We start from the raw sequence: 25,408 nt of genomic DNA on the forward strand, positions 1-25,408 counted from the left end.
GAATTTTTATTTTATATTATGAAGGACTAGTCGGAAGTCCTTTTGCATCACGTGATCATTTTGGAGTACATCGATATGATCAATTATTTCGGAATCGATATGCATATTAATTCTTAATTGAAATTATTTGTATATAAAATTATACATTTAGAATTGTTTATATTTTGAATAGTGTACTAATGAGTGCATGCTCATTTTTTATTCTGAGGGTTTATTTAGAAAATTCATCAATCATGAATAGAGAACATATTAATATTCTGTAAAAAGTACTGCATGTACGATAATAATTTGTATATTGTGTACATAACTATATATAATACTTTTATTTTTAAGAATACTTTAAAATCCTAGGTTTATATTTATATTCTTGTTGCTGACTTTTATGCAATAGTTTGAGTCTGTACATTTGCTTTATCTCTCCTTATTAGGTTCAAGAATCTCACAATTCAGTCGTTTAATAATTCGTCTATATTGCTGGTTAATGTAGTTTTCATATCATTCTTCGTAAGTACTCATTCATACATTGAATAGACATGTTAAATTATGTTATGAGTTCATTTCAGTAATTAAGAATACATTTGTTTTTTAAACGAGCAGTATGTTTTCAGCTATTTCATTTTATTTATAGAGACAACGGAATCGATTAGGTGCCTATGTTAATTACAAAACCCTGTATAGAAGCTCGAATGTCCATTCATATGTTTTTCATTAAAAGATTCAGGATTACAAGCGCGGCAATGAAATGATTTCAGATTTTGTATTGATAGCGTGTATTCAACCGTCCGTATAAATCTTTTGAAAGGAAAATAAATGTAATCCGTATTATCGGTGAGCAAGCCTTGACCGAGAGTCATGGAAGATTTAAATGGTAAATGTTTAGACACATCTGCGTGGAACGTGCTTAGTAAATTTTACGAGGTACCGTTGCACTCATACGTGCTCAATTTTTCGGTGTGCAATTCGACCCGCATCGCACATTTATGTGCTTTACGTAACGTGGACAGATTTTGCAATCAAATACTCCACGCGAAAATGTTTCCTACCTTCAGCATTCTATTGGATTCAATGAAAAGAATGATTGGATTTCATCTCCCACGGATTAGATGGTAATTTATCATTCTGTATATGATACGTCTAAAATCAATTTCACGGTTTATAAACATACACGCTTCACATGCTTTCGCAAAGAAGTTTACTAAACAAAATGAATCGACACAATGTTGTTTTGCTAGTTTGTTTTTTATTTCATAAACCAAAGAGGAAACATCTTGCAGTTCGATAGGAATTATAAATATTGTTTCAGAAATTTTATAACAATACAATGAACATGTTGAGATTATAATAGACAACAATTCGTTCAAGATTGGAGCAACACGTAGTAATAATTGAATATCAAAAATATCGCTAGGCAACACGTACATTATTGAATCGTTTTCATATAATATATTTGTTAATAATTTAATTTCTTATTAATATTACATATAAAGCTTTACAAAACAATCCTGTAGAGAATGATTTTACAGAATGACTATTCAGATAGTTGTATATTAAAAATGTAAATAGAATTTGCGACACAAACAGAAAATTAATACAATATTAATGTATAGAATTATCAACTATTTTTTTGGTCACTTCATGTGTCCGTGTTTACATATTATCGGGGAAATGTAAACGGATAGAAGGAAATATGCTCTTTCTCATTCATATCACTAATATGCATGGTAACTTAAAAAATACTTGAATTATGTGTATAGATTTTTCAAGAGTCTAAACGTTTCAGATAGTCTTCAAATGTTAAAAAATTAGTAAAAAAAATTCTTTCTTATAATTAACCGCTTGCCTTACGATTTTCTTGACGACTGTACTTTCAAGCATTACTGTATCGTTAATAATTTCCCAGATACAAAAGGAATTTTATCTTTAGGGAAGTGTAACATTTACTCTAAATCTTAAATATTAATACAAACGAAACAGATTTTCACTTCGACTCAAAGAAAATGAATAGTATATGTACATGTTTATTAAATCCACTTTGAAATCGTCATCACGTGTCTGACTCGATGTTATAAGGCAAGGGGTTAAGAGTAGATAATTAATGGATAAAAATGGGTTTTTACATCTGCTTTGATTACAAAGTATTTTCCGTTGATTATATCAATTAACATTAACGAAAAATATAGAGTAACATTACTACTCTCGAACTGGATATTTTTTATATTAATATTAAATGTTAATAGTATATATATATTATAAACATTTAGATGTTGGTCGTAAAAAATGAATAGAGGATTAAAATATTGCCTACATGACAGCAACTTGAATTATCGTTAGTATACATAGTGATAATCCGATATGGAATTCTACAGAGCCTAAATGTTTATGTAACTGGATAGCTCACCTGTTTAAGTATGCAAACGAATCATCATTCAATGCGTGCCTACTACAACATTTATGAATAATTTATAAAATAGCTAAAGTTTGTATTCTCGGTGGATCAAGGTTTGTAATCTTTCAACATGTGAAAGCAGAAGAAAGGTCATGATAGTCCTGTTTTCACTCTGATTGTTTTATGCGTTCAACCTACTGGGTTCTTACAAACAAGGTGACCGACTAAGTATGCAGTAATGAAGTTATCAGTGTTTGACATTCATTATTTTTCTTGTTGATTCCATTTTGAATAACATTCAATTTTATCTAAATATCAAGCTCGTAAAAACTATAAAGTATCAATTACTTCAGTATAAAAATTGAATACCTTACTGGTAAGTTTCATTCATAAAAATACGATCTAATATGGTAATATCGTCTGCAGCATCTTAATATTTCGTTAAAATATGCAGTATATCGCCTTGCCACATTATTAGAATTTACTAGTGCACAAGCTTCTAATGATGTACTAAATATAAGTTTTATAAAAATACTTCATCCGAAGTGACACGAGTAAATACTTAGAAATCGTTACAGAAGGTTTAAAAATATTTTCTGATCTCTAAATATGTTTATAGCACTCATTTTGATATAGTATACATGTGTCGAACAGCAAACAGGGACCTCACAAGTTCGATAAAGTTTCATTTATTAGAGGTATGTGAAAGTATAGTAGAATGTGAAAAATGTGCATTCTTTTAGAATGTACAGAGCGTATTTAGTTACAGTCACAGTCACTTATAAAAGTATACATACCATCAAAATATGATATTCTGGACACATTCCTTTTAGATATTCGTCTACTGTTTTTATTATTAAATAAAGCAAAATTTGATTATTAAAAATATCGGTATAAAATTGAACTCCATAAACATAATTTGTTTAAAATTCTAATCTCTATTAATTTAGAAAAGTGGTAATATTTATAATTTTGTTTCCTTTTTTGTAATTTCTGCAATAATAGATCAAGTAACGAAAGAAGTCATCTGAAATTTATTAATCATACAATCTCCTTATCAACGAATCAGTAAATAGCCTCTTCCATTTCGTAACATTAAAAGGATAAGAAAAGTTAAAGTTTTGTGGTGGTTTCCAATTAAGTTATTTGAAAGAAATAACAAAGAATCCAAGTAAGTGAAAATTTATAAAATTAACTCTTTATTGTGTGTAAAATTTTTGTGATGGTAACTTTGTTGCGAAAGCACGAAGAGTAGACTTTAACAAATGCGACTGGACAAGTTTTAAATTGTTACTTGTAACACTAAAACCCATTAATTACATAGACGAAAGGAGACACCATAAAACTGATAAAAAAAACAGTTGTTATGTAGTTATTATCAGTAGGTACATTACGGTTTTGTTGCACAATTTTACTTATCTATGTATACATAGTTGCCTTTATTTGGGACTGAAGACAAAACAGAACCGGAACATCAATTATCACTAGTTTTATGATATGCCAAGGATCATGATATGATAAAGGGAAAACATTTTATTAAGTATAACAATAAGTAATCTACTAATTTTTTAAATTACAAGGCGTTATATTTTAAATTAAAAGTGTCCTCGCGACTTTTCATTGAGTAACAATGGAGTGAGATGGTGGAAAGTCATTATGAGTATAAATTAAGCAGTATAGATTTTTGATTTCCATAAAATCGAATAGTTACTTCATAAAAAAAAGACCTTCATAAAAATTACTTATCGGTGTACACTTAATAGATGTAGAAATACTTTTATTGTGGTTAGTATATTTTAGTTCTTTATGCATATCGACATTAGGTTCGCATTCTGAGATTTGTTTGAATTATTTGTCTATTATCTAGAATATATGTCAAATTTAAAAATTCTATAATGCTTGTGAAAGTAGATAGAAATACGAAACACGCAGTGCTCCAAGAAGTAGTACAGGTTTTATATGTTGAATCATTCGTTCATTAGTGCAAGCAAGAATGAAATTGTATTTGTATTATATAGTATATCACAATACATATAACCAATAGCAGTTTAATGCGTACCGGTCTTATAATCGACAGAATCATTGAAGAATGTTACTGGTTCCATGAACACGCGCAACAGGTTGCCGGTCAGACTTTCCAGGGATCTAGTTTTAATCAAATTAACCCTAACAGTCTTTATACTCCACGTAGAGACCAGTCCAGATGTGTTTTGTTTCGATGTTCCGGAAATTTGACTGGGCAATTGTGATTCTAGATCCGCCGCTTTTATGTCGCATTGAAAACAGGTTTATGTAAATGGTTTCGCAACACGGTACGTCGAAAACCTTGAGTACGAAAAAGTGCAAACATTGTTTTCTGAGTTTCTATTTAGTGCATGATTAATTTGGTTCTTATTAATATACCTGTGAAGTACTAAATCACGCGACTTTATTAAATTATTCAATAAGTTATGAAAACTTTTATTAATTATTCCGAAATCCCAATTATCATCAGATATTGTTACTAGTTACACAATATTAAAAGACATAAAATTGGTTAAATATTGCCATTCTGAGATACATAGAGTAGTAGTATAGCGATTGTCTTCTTTTTATTAATTATTGGGACAATGTTCATTTCTTAAATATTACAGACACAAATTGTTAAAGACATCATTATAGAAATCAATTACAGTATGCCAAAATTTATATTAAAATGTCCAAATTGTATCGAGAACAAATGTAAATAATAGTAATTATGCATGTGTAATTGAAATACTAAATATTACTTTTATTATTAGAAATGACAAAAAGCAACGTAAGCAACAACTTGGAAGAGAACTTCTCCAACCTTAAAAAAATACAACTGCTATGTACTGTTCCAGTTCTTTAAAAAAACAAAGCTACTTACAAGTGCAATGTAACTGAACATTGTCGTCATCTAAAAAAATGTCCATTTCATCTTTATTTTTTTTGTTTTCTTAAACAACCCTCTATTCAATATTTCTAAAGCACCGTAAAAATGATTATATTATAGAAAGAATTAATAGAACAGCATTCTATATTATATAATATGATATAGGAAATAATTGCTGTCTGTATGTAATAATATAAATAATTATTTTAAAGGAGGAAGTAATTATGTATAAAAAGCAAACAGAAAGGTTTCGGAGAGAAAGTATGTACTGAGTGATTTACTGCATATTTATACGTAAACCTTGACCTGGTATAATCGATCATAAAGTCGCACATCAAACGTGCACACGGACTTACTTTTCTTATTAATATTTTGAATAAATCGTTCAGCGTTAACTGTCCATGGTAAATGAAGTTTTTATAAAACTCAATGAATATAGCTGCCAAAAGTAAAGAGTTTTAATATTTACAATCAAATGTTCATGTATATACATATAATAATAATAATACAAATAGTTTATTTGCGGATCTGCACCCTGTGGTTAACAAAATTCATAAATAAGTTTCAGACAACTTGATACATAACGAATGACGGTATGTACGTTCATATTAAAAGATTTTTCGAGTGTATTAAGGTGTACAGATGCTTTTCGAGTATAATTTGGGCACGCTGGAAAAAATTTGTGGATACTAGGTATATTTATCTATTACAGTATATATGTATAGTATATACATTTATTTTGTACTATCGGTGTTAACAGGTTTACAAAACCGAGCAATACAAATTACAGTAGTTCTACATAGTGTGGTACGATGTTGGCTTACATGGAATAGATCACTTTGCCGAAGAGCTCGTTATGAAAGATTAAATTTTATCGAATCAAAAAGACTTGGACATAAAATAAATTTGTTTACTATTATATAATTTAGAATAAAAGATTTATTTAATCTAGAAAATTTAAATAATTTAGAATACCTACATATTATGTATAGATAATTTATAATTGGCTTATAATTATGATATTTTATACAAAATGCAACTTAGATGTACTTTAGTTTATGCAAGATATGTATGTACACGCGATGAGAATTTATTAATGGTTAAATGACGGATTTTATGTATTTATATTAGGTACTTTAATGTCCATGATATATAATGATCTGATAACTTCGTATTTATCCAAATGAAAATGTTAATAAAAAAGTGGCGAGTTTCTGCTGAATACGAGACTTGTTAAATTGGACTTACAAAAATTGAAGTATGCATAAATATCCGTAGCCGGTTAATGACACGCTGTGTGAAACAAGTATGTGCGTTTAACCGGATGTTCGATTAAATCGTCGATCGTATCGAATTTCGAGTAAATGCTTTCATAACAATTTATTTGAAATCTGCTGTAAAATGAACAATTCGAGGTGTTTTATTTCACACTTGTATGCTATAATTCGACAGATATCGGATATTCCATAGGTCGGTGTTAATTTGCTGACAATCAACTGAATCAAGCTAATTTTTCATGCACGGTGTCTAGGAACATTTAAGACAAATTTTTAGTGTGCACAATATGAAAAACTGAATATGTACATCGTATCCTCTAATTATCGCAGCCTACATTATTTATTCTGCTGTTATAAAGCTTGAATATTTAAAGAAAAATTTGAAGAAATCAAGATAATTTGTTTAACAGAGAGCTTTGAAACCACTACTATGAACTACTAGTATTAGTACTTCATATAATCAACCAAAAAATTTAATTGTTGGAGCAATAGAACTTCCGAAATCCTCTTAGCATATAAAAATCTAACATTTTCTAAATGTACATATATGTTTAAATATTAGAAAATACATTCGGCATAAACAGCAAAAGAAGCAAATCGATTCAGCTATTCTTAACATATAGGTATATGTACATATTTATGTAACATATGTATAATAAACTATGTATGTATATCAGTAGTTTTAAATTTATACAGTGTAAGTACTGGGTTACTAGTGATTAATAACATTAAATAATGAAAGAGAAAAGTATTTTCGTTATTGCTTTATCAATTAAACATATTTTACATGAGATAATATTATTTATTACTATTATTATATGTAATATTACTACTGCAAATTTGGCATTTTGTAAATGACTCCACCATCATTCCCATCATTGACAGCGAAACATGTCCTCTAGCTAGTTTCACCGCACTTAAACAGTTAAAATAACTTTATTGAGCTAAAAAAACTCCTGGAAGACCGCACGATTCACGCGATCAGGCAATACAAAAAGAAACCCGCGGACAAAAGATTAACTGCAAGAAAGCGAAAAGATTTTCTCCAACAACGATTTGACTAATTACCTTTCCCCGTTTCATGGACCATTTGCATGTTTCCCATAATTAGCCGCGAGCCTCGGTGAATCGCTTTCCGTGTGCCGTCATCCTTGAAATCGATGGAGAGGATATCATGCTTACTTTCATTCATTTCGATTCCGAAACTGTCAAATTGAGAAAGTCACTCCACGAGATGCATGCTGTTAACGTCGAAAGAAAGTTGCGTTCTTGCGGTCCTTTTAACTACACGCTCGCGTACGTAGCATGATCGACGACACTGTTATTAAAATCCTTTACGTTGGAAGTGAAATTTATTTAGAGAAAAGAATCCACTTTTATCGCGCGGGTATACATGCCACGTTTAACTTTAATAAAGGGAATATGATACTTTAAGGATTAATTAAATTTGTAGTTTGAGACGTGCCATTAGTCAAGATCTTATGCATAAAAATGTAGTGATTGCTTATTAAATATGCACGAACGACGATTTATGCTAATTAAGCATATTTAAAAGGGAAAAATGGGATTTACGAGGACGATGTATGTATGTAACTTGTTATCCGGGTTAAATGGTTAGTTGCACTTGTATATCATTATTTCGTTGTACACTTGGATAAATTGTAGGGAGTACACATATGGGGTTATAAAAAAAAATTATTTCGTAGCCTTTTTACTTGTTTTCTTAAAGAACCTTGACATTAACTCTGTATTTAGTGTAAATAATATCAGACCTGCATTTATTACGGTGTAGGGATTTATGTAAATTTACATTTATGATTGCACACTTTTAAGAACCGTGTCGAATAAGGAGTTTAGTTTCCTTTTTTAAGGTTTTGTTATATTCAAGAGGATCTGAAAGCTTCATGAAGCTTTATTGCAATAGATACTTTTTTTTATATGCATATATAATATAAATGTATAAAATCCACAGTGCATTGAACACATCATTGTGATTTTACATATGTATAAATAAAATCAATTTGCGACGAATCATTATTCACGTTGCAATTAATTTCATCATAGTATTGTATAGGATGTGTCCTATGAAGAACAGTTTTCAAGCCACTCATTTTTTGAAGTTGTTACTTTAATACATTTACACCCAAAATATTCTGAAAAATCAATTTATGTAAAAAAAAATTAATCTAGTTTCTTCGTTCTTCACTTATTGGGTTACTCTTCAAGAATAGTAGACAATTTACTGATTGCCAAATTCAATAGTCTGACTCATCTTATCTAAAGGAACAAGACTTTTTAGACGAATGCTACATCCTTGTGATCAGATATTCGTCCGAAATTCGTTTTTGATCAATTTTCAAATTTGTATTGGGTAGTTACAATTTGCGAACGGTAACAAATGTATTCACATTTCGTTCTATCTTGTTAATTCGTTAGAATTACGTGAGTAATTATGAAAATGCGTGACACTGATTGTTTTCTCACCTCGGGTTTGATGTCATCGTATTAGTGTACGATTACGTATTTACATCGATCGGTGAATCAATTTACACAATTTACAGGCTTCCTTTTGTAGCGTATGTAATTATTCCGCAATAGGCGAACATAAAAAGATCGATCCGGATCGAAGCAATGCGGGAAGTGGTCGCGAGAAATCGTAGGCTATCGTAACGAGGCCATTGCCGGTATATTTTCTCGGTTATCTAGGAAATGGTTTCGTCCGTTCATGGCGAGTTTTCTGTTCGTCCTTCTTTTCCTGCACCGTGTTGCGCTACATAACAAACTCGACAAGAGAACTACAAACCGAGGACGATCCTCTTCCACTCGGTGAAAACGGTTTTCTTGGCGTCGATGACTCGGGGACATCTTTCTTGAGCTGGAGGTTCTTGACCTGGACTTCATTGAATCTTAGGAGATACGCAGACTGTTATGTAAACTATTTATTCGAAGCAGTCATAATTACTCTTTTATGGTATAATCAGATTATAAATTTGATTGATATATTATACAACTTATCAGTAGTGTATTTCAGTCAATTAGTCAATTAATTATACTCTCTGCTGTTAGATATCACTCATTGAACTACTTAAGACAGTCTTTTCATCAGTTTTTTAAATTGTCTTGATAGTTTGCACCTTCAGGGAAACGTTTTTTATATGATTCAGAGTTTAGAAATTACATGAAAATGTTTTCATCTAATACAGGAATTTCATTAGGTCAGATAAGTTATGGCCTCCAAATTTATTTCGAGCACCAAAAAAAGTAATAAAGTTAAAATTGCTATTTTGGTTCACGCTATAGAGACACGCCTTCCAAAGGTGGGGCAAGTTTCAAGTGAATCGGCTCATAACTTTTCGAGTCATCTACAATGCTAGGTTGAAAAATACGATTTTCAGAAAAACCAATTTAAAGTTGCAACATTAATTCTAATGTAAAAAATGTTCACATACTTGTAATCTGCTGTTCCAGGTTCATACATATAGTAAACCCTGTTCTTCTTTGCACAAGTCATTGTTGGTACCAAATCGTGAGAAAACAATTTTTCAATTTTCTTTTAATCCGTTATATCGAGCAACCCACTTAATACTAAACCTACCACGACCTGTCAAATGACTGGTTTTGCTGTTCTAATTTCTACCTTTTCGAAGGATTCGGTAAAATTAAATAATCAATAAAATTAATAAAATTAAACTTAAATAATATTTACGTAGAGGGAATCGACAATAAAAGCATACGGTATGTAAAAAGATTGGTGGTTCGTCCAGGGCTTATGTAGGAAATGGAGCACGTTCGTATTTCAAGTACGAAATATAATGGATTTATTATTTATACGTCGACGGGTATTTCTCCGTTCTCAACGCGCATTCCGATAACGATAACACATAGTTTGATGCGGCAGGCACGCATTTCCTGCACCTGTCGTATATGTAACACGTTGAACATGGACATGGATACATAAAATGATGCACGCATACACCTGTGCACGCATCGGTTGCTCGTCGTCTTGCATAATTGGTAAGCAAGTCGGTGTGATTTTTCGCGCGTATTTATTTTACATTGCGCAGGCCAATCACGTGCGTACCTATAGCTTTTTGCACCAGTGATTTTGCATTCGGATTATACTTGTTTTTTTTTTAAGTTGTAGCGATTTCTCGGATCATAGTTTCGTGTTAACCTGTTCCTAGTATTTCGTTTTATTTCATTCATGTTTCTACGTTGCACTTGGTAGCACTGTCTACTGTAACATTGTATGTATGTTGTTTTCTAAATTAAATAGAGCACGAGTGAACAATCTCTATTCAGTGAAAAATAAATACCAGCACGCTTAAATACAATCTAATGTGATCATTTTATTCAACACAATATTATGGGGCTATTCAGAATGTTCGTAGTGTATTTAAAAGCAGAGTTAGAATATACAGGGTGTCCTAAAATAGTTGTAAGTTCTTGAAAACGATGATTTCTGCGGTGATTTGAAACAACTTTTTCCTTAGCGAGAAACTTCTTTGAGGCTTTGTTAACGAGATATTAACGAAAAACCTCGACCAATCAGAACGCGAGTTTGCCGGCTGATTTCCTGCGGTAACGTTGGCTATGTGCTACTGCGGGAGCTCAGCCGGCAGACTCGCGCTTTGATTGGTCGGGGTTTTTCGTTAATATCTCATTAAAAAAGCCTCCGAGAATTTTTTCGCCAAGGCGAAAGTTATTTCAAATCACCTATTTCAAGGACTTATACCTATTTTTCGGACACTCTGTATATGTTTCCGTTTATATCGTATTTTTATTTACTAGTTTTTTTTACAATTTCTTTCGATTCTTCAATTAATTTCGTTGTAGCAGTTATATACAACTTCGATTGTTTTGGCTAAAAGAAACTCTTTAACTTGCTTTTAGATGGATTTTGTTTTTGAAGTTTTTTCTTGATACATAATATTCTACATAATCTGAAAGAATAATCTTCTAATGGGGAAACGTTTAATTAATTGGGTAGGTGCTATACAGTTTTTCTATGCTCGAAATGCTACGAATTTTCCGAACAATCCCACAGAATAAATTTATCTAAATATGTATGTAACAATTTCCTTGAGTAAATACAGCCTTTTCGTGTTTATCTTCATTAGTTGAATCTTGATAAATTAAGCCTTTAGAATAGGTCTGTAAAAATAAAATTATTGATTTTGTATAGAGTTTTCTAAAAATATTGCACGATATGTTATACTGTAATTTTATCTTAAATTATTATATACTTGTATACACTTTCAAATAAGCCATAGTATATTTTTATTTATTACCTTTGATAAATAAATTTTACGAATAATATTACAATAGCAACAAGTTGAATTTATTTAATATTATTAATATAATTTATATTAAGTTTATATTTTTAATATTAAGGCGCTGCACATGATCTTAAAGAAAAATTTTGCACAGAACCTTTGAAAATAATAGTGTGTTGCATGATAGTTTCGTAGTGCCGTTTACAAAATTGTGTCAGTATTCTTCCTGCGTTCACGGACATCACCTATTTTAGACGCATGTGTCATAGTATGCATTCGAATGTAAATTACTGATAACCAAACACTGTCTTGCCTTTTTTGAAACTTCCAAGAAAATAAAGTCTTTGAAGAATAGCAAATGGGAATTCTGGTCAAGTATGTTATAGGAATTATTCATAGCAAATTAAGTTTATCATTGCGTAATGATCAAAGTGAGATTTGTTCTTGAATCTGGATTTTTTTTCCTATAGTAATTAATCAGTTTTGTTCTATTACTTAATGCGTGCGAAGAAAACCATCGTTAGTGAAATAATGGCGGCTTGTATAAGAGGAATAATAATCAGGATTAACTAATACGAAGAGTTTTTTTTTCTTTCTAAAAAGTATGTAATATTGATAATAAATAATGGATTAATAAAATATTTTCAATGCATTGGAAAAGAAAACAATAATTATATTGGGAAATATAATTGAAAATTAATGTTATTTTTCATTTCTTGATATAATTTTTATTAGACTGTATTAACTTTTAGCATTGGTTATTCATCTGTAAATCGCGTTACGATTTACCTTGTACATATTTAGTGGTGACAGTAAATTGCACCTTTTCATGCATAAATTATACCTTGCCTTGAATTATACCCAGGAAACATAAGATGCGATATTAAATGTAATTTTTTACTTATTGGGCCAATTCGTCGCATTTGGCGACATGAAAAATGTTCTTATGCGTCTACTAATAATTAAACTGCAGATGTTTATGCAAATTCATCATTTTTACAGGCTAAATTACAAGATCAGAAAAAATAGAAATTTTATTCCTATAGACTGCATAAAGTTGAGAATATCATCGAAACTTTATTAAAATTTTTTCTTTTATTATACGTTTGTATATTCATGTCTCACATAAATGCACGAGATCCATAATTTCGTAATTAGTATTCTAACATATGACGTTGTTTCAAACGCTCAAACAATCGTTAAATCGTTGTTGCATGAAAACAAGTGTTCCACGATACATTCCGCCCTCAGTTTTCAATTAACACGCGCGGTATTTCTGTTAGTTAAACACGCAATTATGTTCCCAGTTTGCTTTAATTGACGCCTAAAGATGCTCAGTAAGAAAGAAACTCGAGACGACCTTCGGTTGGCAATTTTCTTAATACGTGTCTGGGTTCGCGTCTGGCCGCACTATCCGTGCTTTAATTTGCATTAACCGTTGCCTCGATTGTCCGTTAGTAAATCATTAGTTTCACCGTCGACTGTGAAAACAGTTTTACTTGAAAAATAGAACATCGTGTTCAACGAGGCGATTTTTCTCTTGCATCGTTAGTATAAGAGAGATGGTTTTAAGGCGAAGAGACGAGTCGATACACTCCTGTTCATAAGTTACCAAACACATATGCAATTAAACGTGGAATAAAGAAGAATTACATTTAGGAAGTTATTTAAATTATAGAATAAACGAGTTATTATTAGAAAGTTACGCAAATTATGGAATAAACGAATTGCTATTAAAACGTTATGTAAATTATGAAATAAACGAATTATGTATTATTAATTTTACATATCGGAGGGAAAATATAAATTGTATTCAATGCTGTGAACAATTAATATGTACTTGTTTAATTAGAGTATCCATTTTATTCGGGAATATTTATCTGAATAAATCGTGGTACTCCTACACAGAGAATTTTTAAAAATAATTCTCTCCTGTATTCCACTCGAGTCTGCAATCATTTTTACGTCTGTTTTTAGTCTTTTTGGAGATCGGTGTCGGAATTACTCGATTGTATTAAATTGACTCGACTATAGATATGTAGCTATGTAGCCTTACAAAATTTACAACTGATTATTATTTTGTAATTTTGTTTAGGTTATTCTGAAAGATGTTTGTGGTATGTTTAAGATTACTATCTTACCTAACAATAGAATAAATTAATGAAATTGCATTTCTGTTACGAATTCAATTTTTCTCGAAATGATCATCGCTCGATAATTTATCGGCAGTACAAATATTTATTGATTCAATATTTAAAAGTTGTACATATTTTTTTTAGTGTCCAACTTTGAAATATATTTTGGAGACTTTTACCGATAGTAACAGATGTTATTGAAATGCTTGTTCAAAAAGATTACACATTATCCGAATATACATATCCACTGAATTAATTATACTTTATTCTTGAGGAACTTATTTTGGTGTCAGTTGGTTTTGATATATGATTATTTTAACACGTGTAATAGAGAAAAAGTCGAATTTATCGCTTTTAATTATCTGCATGCGTTAAAGCATTATTAATTATTAACGCTAGGAAGCAATAAAAAGGAGGTTTAGATCGCACTTGATCTTAATTGCGACTCTGAAATGCTAATTAGCTATATATTTATGGTATCAGTACTCATTTAATGTCAAGCGTGATGTAATGTTCAACTACTACGCACCTTGAACAAATTGGCATGATAAATAGTAATATGTACTGACCGAATACAAGGCTTAATTAGGACGAACGAAACATGCACTTTAATTTCTACACCATAATTACGCATCTAATTTCTATTTTCCAAAAATTACTGAAACATGAGCAATAAGTAAGCGTGAAAGTTTTTATAAAGTACACAATATTGTAACGGTAATAGGTAAGCTTATAATTTGCATAATGCACAGTATTTACTTGAAATTAATTCTGTAAACCTGATGTATTTTAAATGAAAATCTTTAACTTTTAAAATGTTGATCCTTCGTACTATTCCAATATGTCACGCAAAAATAGATAAAAGAATATTAATAAAACACAGAATTGAATGTATGTATTTGAATTAAAATTATATATGTACTTAAAGTTCAAAGCATTAACATGACATAGTATGTACATACATATTTCTTTCTTAAGGATCTTGTAATTTTAGAGATGATATCATACAATTAATTATTTTCAAATAATAATATAAATGGAGATACCAGAGACAACAATTCCTTTAATTCTATATTAATGAGTTTCATAATATTGAGATGACTTTGAAGAAAAGCTGTAGTTGTTTAAAATATGCACTTTAAAAAATTGTTATTCGTAATATTTTATTTGATACGAAGAATTATGAAAACACGTGTACTTAAGAATTACTTTTCTTTCAATAGGAATATTCAGGTGAAAGATCTTAGTCGAGGTTATAGCAAGACATATCATACTTATTTTACCATCATCTATAATACAATACATGTGTATGTATAATGAAACGATATACTATTAAATGTATACAAACAACCTGTAAAAAGAAACAAATACTTCATAATTATTCCAATTTAAAAAACATTAACACGTAATATCTTTAATTTCACACCCTGTAGAATTTAGTACAGTTAACATTTAGGAAGAGTATAAACTGTTTTAATAGCAGAACAAACATTTGATTAATTAGTCGTACAAAATTATCTGTAAACTTAGTAAAGTATAATTATCTTCGGTTATGTTTTTTACAGAGAAATGACATGAATTATTTTTTCTTTTGTACCAGAATAATGTACACATGTGTTAACAAATTTATCGCTAGAACGATTACAGACACAAATAATTCTCATTTACAGTGCATTGTATCCTGTTCTACGGGTCAATGGATGACAGACTGCTGTGTAATAGTAATATTAAGCGGTCAACGATATCTTAATGTACGGAAGCATGATACCTTATCACACGAAAGAATTACAGTGACCCTAACGAACAGGATACGCGCGAAAAGTTTTATGTCTGCGCGTCCTCTCACTGGCGATTCAATTTCCCTGGCAATCGTAAACTTACATTGGAATCATAGATCGCAATTTCTCTGTACTTTCACAGCAACTTTGTAGTTTCCCCGATATATGAGACCTCATTTTCAGGATCAAAACGTTCCTGAAATTAATCGAATAAGAAATCTGCAGTGATACATGTTTTCCTCCAATGGAATTCCAAAAACCAATATATTTATGGTTGTTAACATTTTACAATGTTCATTTTTAATATTCTGTCCAAGAAAATCAAAAGTTCATAGTCATTTAACAATACATATTTGCCATGTTTACGAACGTCTTACACAATGTTTACGAAGCACAGAGAAAAGGTAAATTGAATGTCAATTATTTTGTCGACCTATTAAGAAAATAGTAGATCACTATTAAGCACTCCTAATATTATTTATATTGCATGAAATACGTAGAACAAATTAAAGAAACTTTAAAGTGTAAATCCTGTTGGAAACATTGGAATGTGTAAAGTATTTGGAATATGAAATCGAACTGAAACTACATAGTCTTTCACCGTAGGAAAACGATTATTTCTAAATAAACTGGTACTTCAAAGTATCTTACTAAAAATCCTACTACATATTCAGAGTTTGACTGTTGCTACTAATTAAATGCAGAATATTATTAATTCTGTTAAATAAACATAGGATACGTTTTTTTGTTCTTATAATAATGAACAGGACGATCCAAATTTTTTCTTTTTTTACAGTAAAGTCAAGTACCATCTTAATTAAGAATTAGGTGGTTTTCTTGTTTTAAGCGCTATAGTTTTCAAACTTCTTTCCTTTTTGAGTTTTAAGTGTTTTTGACTGTTTCACACGGTTCATTTATGTATTATTTCTCCCTTATAATCTCCATATCATATCGGAACACTGTTTCTTCGAATTACTATTGTTATTTATTATTATATTACTATTTCTCATTCTATTCATGGATTGTATAAAATAAATAACTTAAATTTCGAAGATATTATACTTCGTACGAGAATTTTAAAGTTACTTGTTCCTCAATGTTAGTGAATAAACTCATGGAACATTCAGAATGACTTTCCAACTACACAGATATTTTTAGATTCCATTATAAATGACTTTATTTCTACCGCTGTGCAAATCCAGGTAGACTTCGAAAATCCTGCATAACTACATAGACCCACAACACGCTGTGTGCAGATTGTCGCCGACGTAGGCAGGTACTGTCATAAACCTACCCTTCTGTGACATGCAGCCGTAGTCGGGATCGGTTCTTGGAATTTGCCACCTACAATTTTTCTTCTCTTAGAAAAAGATTCTCTCACAGTCTACCAGGTCGTCCACTAAAAAATTCCTATCCATACCCATTTCATCCTTTTATTTCATTATACTATAAGTATATTGGGTGTCCAGTGCCCTTACCTTGTAACATCTTCGGGTTCCGAATGATATTTTCGAGAACTTTTCCGTCTAACGGCAAAAAATTATACTATACAATACGTTGCCATACTGAATCTTCAGGTTCATGATATGAACTATAAATGCTAAATAAGTTAACATAGGTAATAATACAATCTTCAGTACACATTTCTTCGTACGTTATGTTTTTATTAAGTAAAATAAAGTGGCAGTATTAGGGATATTTCATCTATCATACAACATACAGGCATATATAATATTATTTTAAATTGTAATATAAAAAACATAATTCCCCGACATTGTCCGGCAATAATTTTGACCTGTTCGGTGTAACGATATTTCCTGCATTCGAAAAGAAACGCTCGCTCGACGTTTGCGTAGCCAGGATGCCAAGCAAATTTCTGGCTATTTCTGATAATAGCGGAAAGTGTATTTTATGGCATTTCCACCAATTTACAATGTCTGTAGTTTGTGGTGAAATTTCTTCGCAGAAATATGTGCGTATCTCTTGATTTCTGCACGTTTCAGGTGTCCACTTCTCCCTCCAAATTTCCTAATTTTGTGTGGAAGTATTGCATTAATTTTGATCCACCTAGAATAAAACAATAGCAATACCTTACACTTATAGAAATTATTATAATTATAATACACATATGTATATTGGTAAGTAATTTTGAAAACTTACTATTATTAGTGTTGTTTGTATCTGATGTACTCTGAATGTTTTCATTTTGACTCTGATTACTAATTGAAGTCATTTGGGTAAATTTCACCACAAAGTACAGACATTGTAAATTGGTGGAAATGCCATAAAATACACTTTCCGCTATTGTCAGAAATAGCCAGAAATTTTCTTGCCATCCCGGCTACGCAAACGTCGAGCGAGCGTTTCTTTTCGAATGCAGGAAATATCGTTACACCGACCATGTCGAAATTATTGCCGGACAGTGTCGAGGAATTATGTTTTTTACATTACAATTTAAAATAATATTACATAATCCTGTATGTTGTATGATACATTAAATGTACGTAATACTGCCACTTTATTTATTTTACTTAATAAAAACATAACGTACGAAGAAATGTGTACTGAAGATTGTATTATTAACCCTGTCCAATCGCAGGATTCCATTTAGAATCGTTAACTTATTTAGCATTTATAGTTCGTATCATGAACCTGAAAATTGAGTATGGCATCGTATTGTATAGTATAATTTTTTACCGTTAGACGGAAAAGTTCTCGAAAATATCATTCGGGACCCGAAGATGTTGACATCTGTCGGGATCTCGATGCAATTTATACTGTTGGGATCCCGGCCGCTCTCGCCTGACTTGTTCCGAGCCGATCCGAGTTTCGGGAATCTCGTGATTTCGGGTACCCGCACACCCCTGCTTTCCATACGTATATCGATTGCTTTTTATTAGTGCGAATTTAGAAGATACTTACTCGAGAGAATTTTCTAAAATATGCGACATCATACTTACACAAAATAAACTTCTTTACGTAATAATAATTTTGTTGTTGTTTATTTTTAGTTTGGCTTAATTTGTATACAATTATATTCAACCAGAATGTGTGGCATATGGATTAAGACAATTTTTAAAACTATGGTAGATAAACAAATTTGAAATATGGACATTCAAAGTATGTACATACCTACATACTATAATCAATCGCTTAAATTCATGTTTCCATTAAGAAAAACCTGCATTATTTAACACTTATATCTTTTGAAACTGTTTTACCAATTACATTTAACTAATTACTAAGAATGACTAGAAATAGGTTTATAGAAATCTGACGTGATGGTACAAAAAAATGAACGAAGCGTAGACGCATAGTGCAAATGAAAAACCGATGTTACACACAGCTTACAAAACATATTTCTTATAGTTCTTCATAATATTACATTTCTCATATTCTTTGAAATTCACACTATTTTATAACGTTATTGGGGAACTTTGATTTCGGAAGAACACCAATTCTGCAAGTAAAAACTTTTGTTAACTTGAGTTATGTTCCTCCAATTCTACGATCTTATTTATTTTTGGGGGAGTATAGTAATCATTCCCTAATATAGAGTTGGAAACCAGATTATTTTATACATATACAGATATCAAACGGTTGCAAACAGATTTAGTAACGATAGTCCTATTAGAAAGGAAATTGTATATAAATATGACATCGAAATATTTCTACTCTATACAGAATTGTTTGTTTTATGCTAATCAGTATAGATACTACATACTTTCACCCTATTTTACATAAACACAGATTCTTCGACGTGTAATCCTTCAGGCAATGGATCCAGCAATCTATCGTAGGAAGTAGTTACACATAAATTGAATTCCATTTTACATATGTTCCAACGACTAATTAGAAACCCATTGTTTTCATGATAATTATGATAATTGATGATGATGATCGTTTCTACCAATATGTGCAACTCCTAGCCCAAGTTATCGCACATTCTTCTAATATATTCCGCGTGTCTGCTATACTCTGCTTAAAACAATTTGAGGATCATTTATTGCAGTCGTTCTGCTCGTCAGTACGACGTATAATCTCCAAAAAGTTTTATACTCAAAAGATATCAATTTGGCATACTTATAGGGTAAATGTCCAAATTACTACCACTTTATTTATTTTACTTAATAAGAACTTAACGTATAAACAACTGCGTACCGAAATTTGAATTATTAAATTGGGTCTCAAATTTACACAAAAACAAAAAAATACATGTACTTATATGTATCTGGTATTTAAAATTTAATGTTGAAAAATGAGAGTGCAATTTGAGCGTCAAGAACGCAACTATGTAAGTAGGAATTGATGGCGAAATCATATCAAAGAATGAACCGTAATTTTATCATTCAACCTTTATGTATTGTACAAAATGAATTGTTAACGTATGTAACAATTACTTTAGTTTTTGAGGTGATAGTTATAGGAACATTGATATTGCTTTCAGATTTCAATTAAGTATTAATTAATCCTTCCTATTTAATGTATAAAACCATTTTTGTTAATAGTAGAGATGTCAAATAATATTATGTTCCAAATTGAGATGATTTTTAGTTTAAACAACACGTGAAATGATTAAATGAAGTTACACTACAATCTTAAGATGACAGTAATTGGAACACCTACCCTAGCAGTCGTTTTATTTCTTTCGCTTGGTAGGTGCAACAGGACCGTCTATATTAGCGATCCTCTAATTTTTTGTAGAGATGTAGCTACATTTTCAAGGCCACGTAACCGTTTCCCCGCATGATGCCTCATCTTCCAAGGTCATGGGACAGTATTCATCCGCGGTAACTCTCTCTACGTCCCCTATACCATCAATCCTCGGTCTGAACGGTAACTCGGAAACTAAAATCCCTTCCAACGGCTCCTTCTCCACCGCATCTTCCTCAAACTCCCAGAAATCGTCCTGCAAAGCAGCATTCTTCGCCGGAAAGTCTTTCTCTGACAAGGTAATCGTCTTCACGCCTCGCTTTCTAGGGGGTTGAACATCCCGCGAACTGTCCTTAGTGGACCTCACCTCAGATTTGCCCCTTCTTCTTCCGATGGTTTTCGAGGACAAATCGACTGATCGACGATCATAGTCACTCTTCACGTCCTCGAGGTCACGGTCGCCGTGATTAATGCGTCGTCGAGATTCCTGTTTGTCGTCGGACGACTTCCTACTTTCCAGCTCCGATTCCGCGGCGGTTCCCTGGTATGCATTTTTATCGATGGATCCCCCAGCGGCCACGTTTTCACTAGCTCCACCTGCCACCTCCTCTTTCGTCGCCATGTTCGCCGTGGAATCGGTTTCTGCAGCTTCGACCGCACACACGCTCGCCGTCCCGCAGACTTCGACGATCTCCCGTGGCGGCTCCACCGTCGTTTCCGGTGCCGTTCCGCCGATAACGGGATCGATTTTATCGACTGAGACACCCTGCAGGTCGGACCTCAGCCGCGGATTCCTCCGAGACTCTTCCTCCAGGTAGCTGCGAAACTGATCTCTGAAGTAGCTGTCGATCAATTTCCACACGCTGGTGCTGTACCAGGTGAGTACACCGATGAGAAAAACTCCGCGGAAAAGCACACCCAGCATGACTGCCGCTTGTTATAGTCTCTTGATCGAGTTGATTGAAATATAAGGAATCTGCACGAGTGTTTCGAATCTTGTTTCTGGTGTGAAGGATGGTAGATCGCGATGACAGATGAGGGATACGATACTGAAGCGATAAGAGTCACTTGAGAAATGGAAATTTTCGTGGTAGTTTTCTCGGAGCACGAGGATCACGTTTTAGGTGATGTATGAATGAGGAAGCTCCCAAAGATTAAAGTGTTTGTTATCAAATTTGAAGGGATATTGATGGGTAAATTATCGCACTTTGATGAACGATAAGATTTTTACCAAATACAATTGTTTGGAAGAGGATTTAGTGACCTAGTGATAATTAAATCTTTGGAGCTCTAGTAATAATGAGTTCTTCAAAAAATTGTGTTCGGTGTGAGACGTAGAAAATAAGGTAGAAAAAATTCTCGGGAGGACGTGTAAAAAGCAGTGTGAAGTCTAATAAAATGTTTTGAAATATTCTAGAAGTATATTGTTAAAAATCAGATTGTCCAAAGCTACTTTCAAATATTGAAAATCAATTACTTATCGTCAAAATCGCTATTATTTGATGTAAAATGAACCCTCCAATATCGTTGCTTATTTTAAAACTGAATCGTATTGCGTGTTACATAAATATAGATGTACCTCTCAAATTTAGTCTCGGGAAATGGGATGCCATAATACAAGCATCGAAAGATGCGTAAACTTTTGTAATTTAAAAAGTTCTGCCTAGTATAAGCAATGTCCTTATCATCACCGTTTACTAAACTTGCAGTATTCGTTTGCAGAGAATTCATTTAGATAACACCGACATGTAACTTGTGTCCTTGGTATATTGTTACCATATTGAGTTCCAGAAAAGTATTATGTGCCACTTTACAAATTATAATTTCCGAATTATTTTGTTATAAATGATTATAATATCTAATCGTCACCGCAGATATAATCTTTAAGATATAGGATAGCTTCTTGCATTTTTGGCCACCCCATAGTCACGAACACTAAAATCGAATTCGCGATGACGAAAAGTCGCATCATTTCAATGCCATCGCTAGATCGTAACCAATCACTGAAACCTTGATTTTCTATATCATCGTTTACAGTTTTTTCTTTGCGGACGCCTTTTTTCACATTTTTCTTCTCATCCGTAGCGGTATTTTCGTTCTGTCGTCCTTTTGCCGTCTTGCTCTCATTACTTCGTTTCTTCATTGTTCTTATGCGTATCTCATCTGAAAATGTATTCTCGATTCAGTAATAATCTCCACAAGAATTTTATGGAATTTAAGGCAATAACTCTTTTAAGTCATGTTACATTTATAAAAAATATGTAATTTGGATGATTTCGGGGTTGTGAAAAATTTCCACGAAGTACTGAATTGCAATCTGAAAGATTTGTGCAAATATGTTACTCTATTTGTGATTATAAATATAGAAAGAACAGATTTGTAGCTGAAACACCATCTGTAGCTGAAACTAGTTTTAACTCATTTTTTTCAAAATTGGACTTGAACTACTTTAAAAAAACGACTCATATAGAAATTTTAATCTACAACAGGTCATTAGGAATTAAAAATTTTAGGCTAGATAATTGTTATCTATGCAATCTAGTTACAGTCCAATGATCATAAAGAAGAATTGGCAGGGAAATATAATCAATCCAATGATTAATTATTCTTTTCGGCAAAATGATGAATAAGTACCTATGTCGAAGGAAAGATAATTTAACTAATTTTTACTGTCAAATTCTTTCATAAAATTTTTAGTGTTACAATAATTTTGGAGTAATTGATTCAGATGAAATAGAATGAGTCCAAGTGCAACCACGTTTTCCTCCGTTCACGAGAATGTCAAGCGCGTCCACGTGCATTAGCTCGCGTTCAGCAGTGACAGCGGCATATTTCAGACATTCCTTCACGTACAGAAGATACGAGTACTCGAGTGAGTGCGATGACCGTGATCTGACGTTCATGCATGATTCATTCGTGTGTGCATAATGCCGCGCGCAAAATGCAGCTTTCAAACGCGAGGTTTTAGGACAAGTAGAAAATATCGATGATCGTACTTGCCCTTTCTCTTTGCTATTTATTTTTGTCATCTACGCTGAAATAGATCATTTTCGTGACATTTTTAACGATAAAATGAATCTTTATTTCATTTAATGTGATGGATTAGAAAGTGACATGAGATGAATTACCTCCTGATTAAGTTAAACACATACTCTATTGACACTAGAACTACCAAGCGGTCAAAATTACTGGTTCGTAAACTTTGTTTTAAGTTTGTAAACATCTTATAAAAGCTATTAAAATACTATACATAGCACTGTATTTTCTGAAATCCTTCGTAACTTTTATTGTGATATTGTACTAAATCGTTGACAAGTTGAACAAACTTTAAAGTCCATTTTTTCGAAAACGCAGCCCTGGATGAGAAAATGTTACAGCAACATTTTTTCTTCTTTTTTAACGTAGAATCACCCCCTGCACGGTTGTACTACGATTTCCGTCCCACCCTGTATACATATATTTCCTTAATTCGATTCTAATTCAAGCCCACTCTAATTCAAAGAATAGTAGTGCAATAGTGTATTGAACAGTGCATGAGAATTAATGAAGCTAAACTGTGAAACACAGTGTTCTGGGTGTTCAAAATTTTCAACTGTTGGTCAAGTTTATAAGTTAATCTAAAACCATCTTTTACTTTTCTGGAAGGAGAGAATTTATTTAACAAAATCATATAATAGGAAAATACCAATGTGAGGTTGTTAATAGTTTGTCTATAGAATGGACTACGGAACGTGATTTGTTTTGATTATTCTGCTGCTAGCTATTCGATTGAAAATTTTTTGGCATGCTTAACCATCAGTGCAGACGTCATTAATAGAACGAAGTATTCGCTCTTTAACCATCTACACGAGTGTATTGCAGCTGAGGTACACCATTTTGAACATCGTTTTAATTAAGGTAAATAATATTTTCTTGATGTTTATTTGGTTTAGAAGAAAAAAATTATATGTTATGATGCTTGCCGAATTCGTCTCAGTATCCGCTATATCGTAGGTGTAAAAAATTATAGGTTTATGTATCAAAAACTGAAGGTGACCTTGAAAACTCTGAAACAAAAATAGTTGACTAACAATTTGGTACAATCATTTGAAAGCTCTCCTTGAATCATGTTGTACTAGCGAAACAAAAATTCGATCAAACAGCTAGCAGTAGAATAATCTAAGCTGATCACGTTTCGTAGTCCACCTTGTATACTATACGTAGATGCACGACTAACGGCTCATAACAACATCGACCCTCGTCAATTTTTTTTTTATTTTCAGGAGAGTGAATAAATAATCTGGTATCTTTAAGAATCTTAAGAATCGATCAATTTTCTTTTCAGAATAAATCAGGATACAGGCCGTACTTGATAATATACATTTCACCATGTTGTGAATCTAGCTTCCGACTAGTACATAGCTATTTTTATGACAAAAACCAGAACATTTGACAAGGGTCGTCTTTGTCATGAACCCCTCAATTGAAACCTCAATTTGAAGAAAAGAGACGATGAAAGGGGCAATAAAGAATGTCACGTTTCTACAAAAGAGGTTTCGAAACATCTCAACATACCCTGAAACGTGATAAAAATAAAATCTATTGTAATCAGCATATTCAAATATTTATGGTTAATCTGATTATGTATTTCGGAGTTCACAGTAACTATGGCGGGGTTTATGTGACGGGAAAGTGCATGTCTTGGTTCGCTCTATTTTACAAGTGTTATACACGGGGATTGAGATACATCTACGCAAAGCTTGCGAATGAACGGAGAGGAAATTGTGGCGAGGCGAAAAGCGAAGCGTCATCGGTGAAAAACAGTCGAGCTACGGGCGACAGTTTCAATGCACGTTCGCACTTCTCCAAAGGGTTTAGCTGGGTAAGCATAGGAAAATAGCCCCCGCACCAACTTTAGTATTCATGATTTCCAAATAATACTTTTTGCCTAAAAAACAACTGTGAGTAATTTCAAATCTCTATCCCCTCTCGTAAGGGTGATATGGGGATAACAACCCTAAACTTTAC

At 32.1% G+C, this 25,408-nt stretch overlaps 1 protein-coding gene across 1 annotated transcript; it reads right to left on the reverse strand.

The window, feature by feature from the left end:
- Positions 1-20,468: 20,468 nt before the first annotated feature.
- On the reverse strand, positions 20,469-21,326 carry LOC107194260. The gene has a single exon (XM_015583892.1). The coding sequence runs from the start codon at positions 21,324-21,326 to the stop codon at positions 20,469-20,471; it is 858 nt and encodes a 285-aa protein (XP_015439378.1).
- Positions 21,327-25,408: the final 4,082 nt, after the last annotated feature.

The sequence above is a fragment of the Dufourea novaeangliae genome, unplaced genomic scaffold (genome assembly GCF_001272555.1).
Source record: "Dufourea novaeangliae isolate 0120121106 unplaced genomic scaffold, ASM127255v1 scaffold3, whole genome shotgun sequence".
Taxonomy (NCBI): domain Eukaryota; kingdom Metazoa; phylum Arthropoda; class Insecta; order Hymenoptera; family Halictidae; genus Dufourea; species Dufourea novaeangliae.

Coding starts and splice junctions, on each gene's coding strand:
- LOC107194260 (XM_015583892.1), bottom strand. CDS start 21,326: ATGCTGGGTGTGCTTTTCCGCGGAGTTTTTCTCATCGGTGTACTCACC.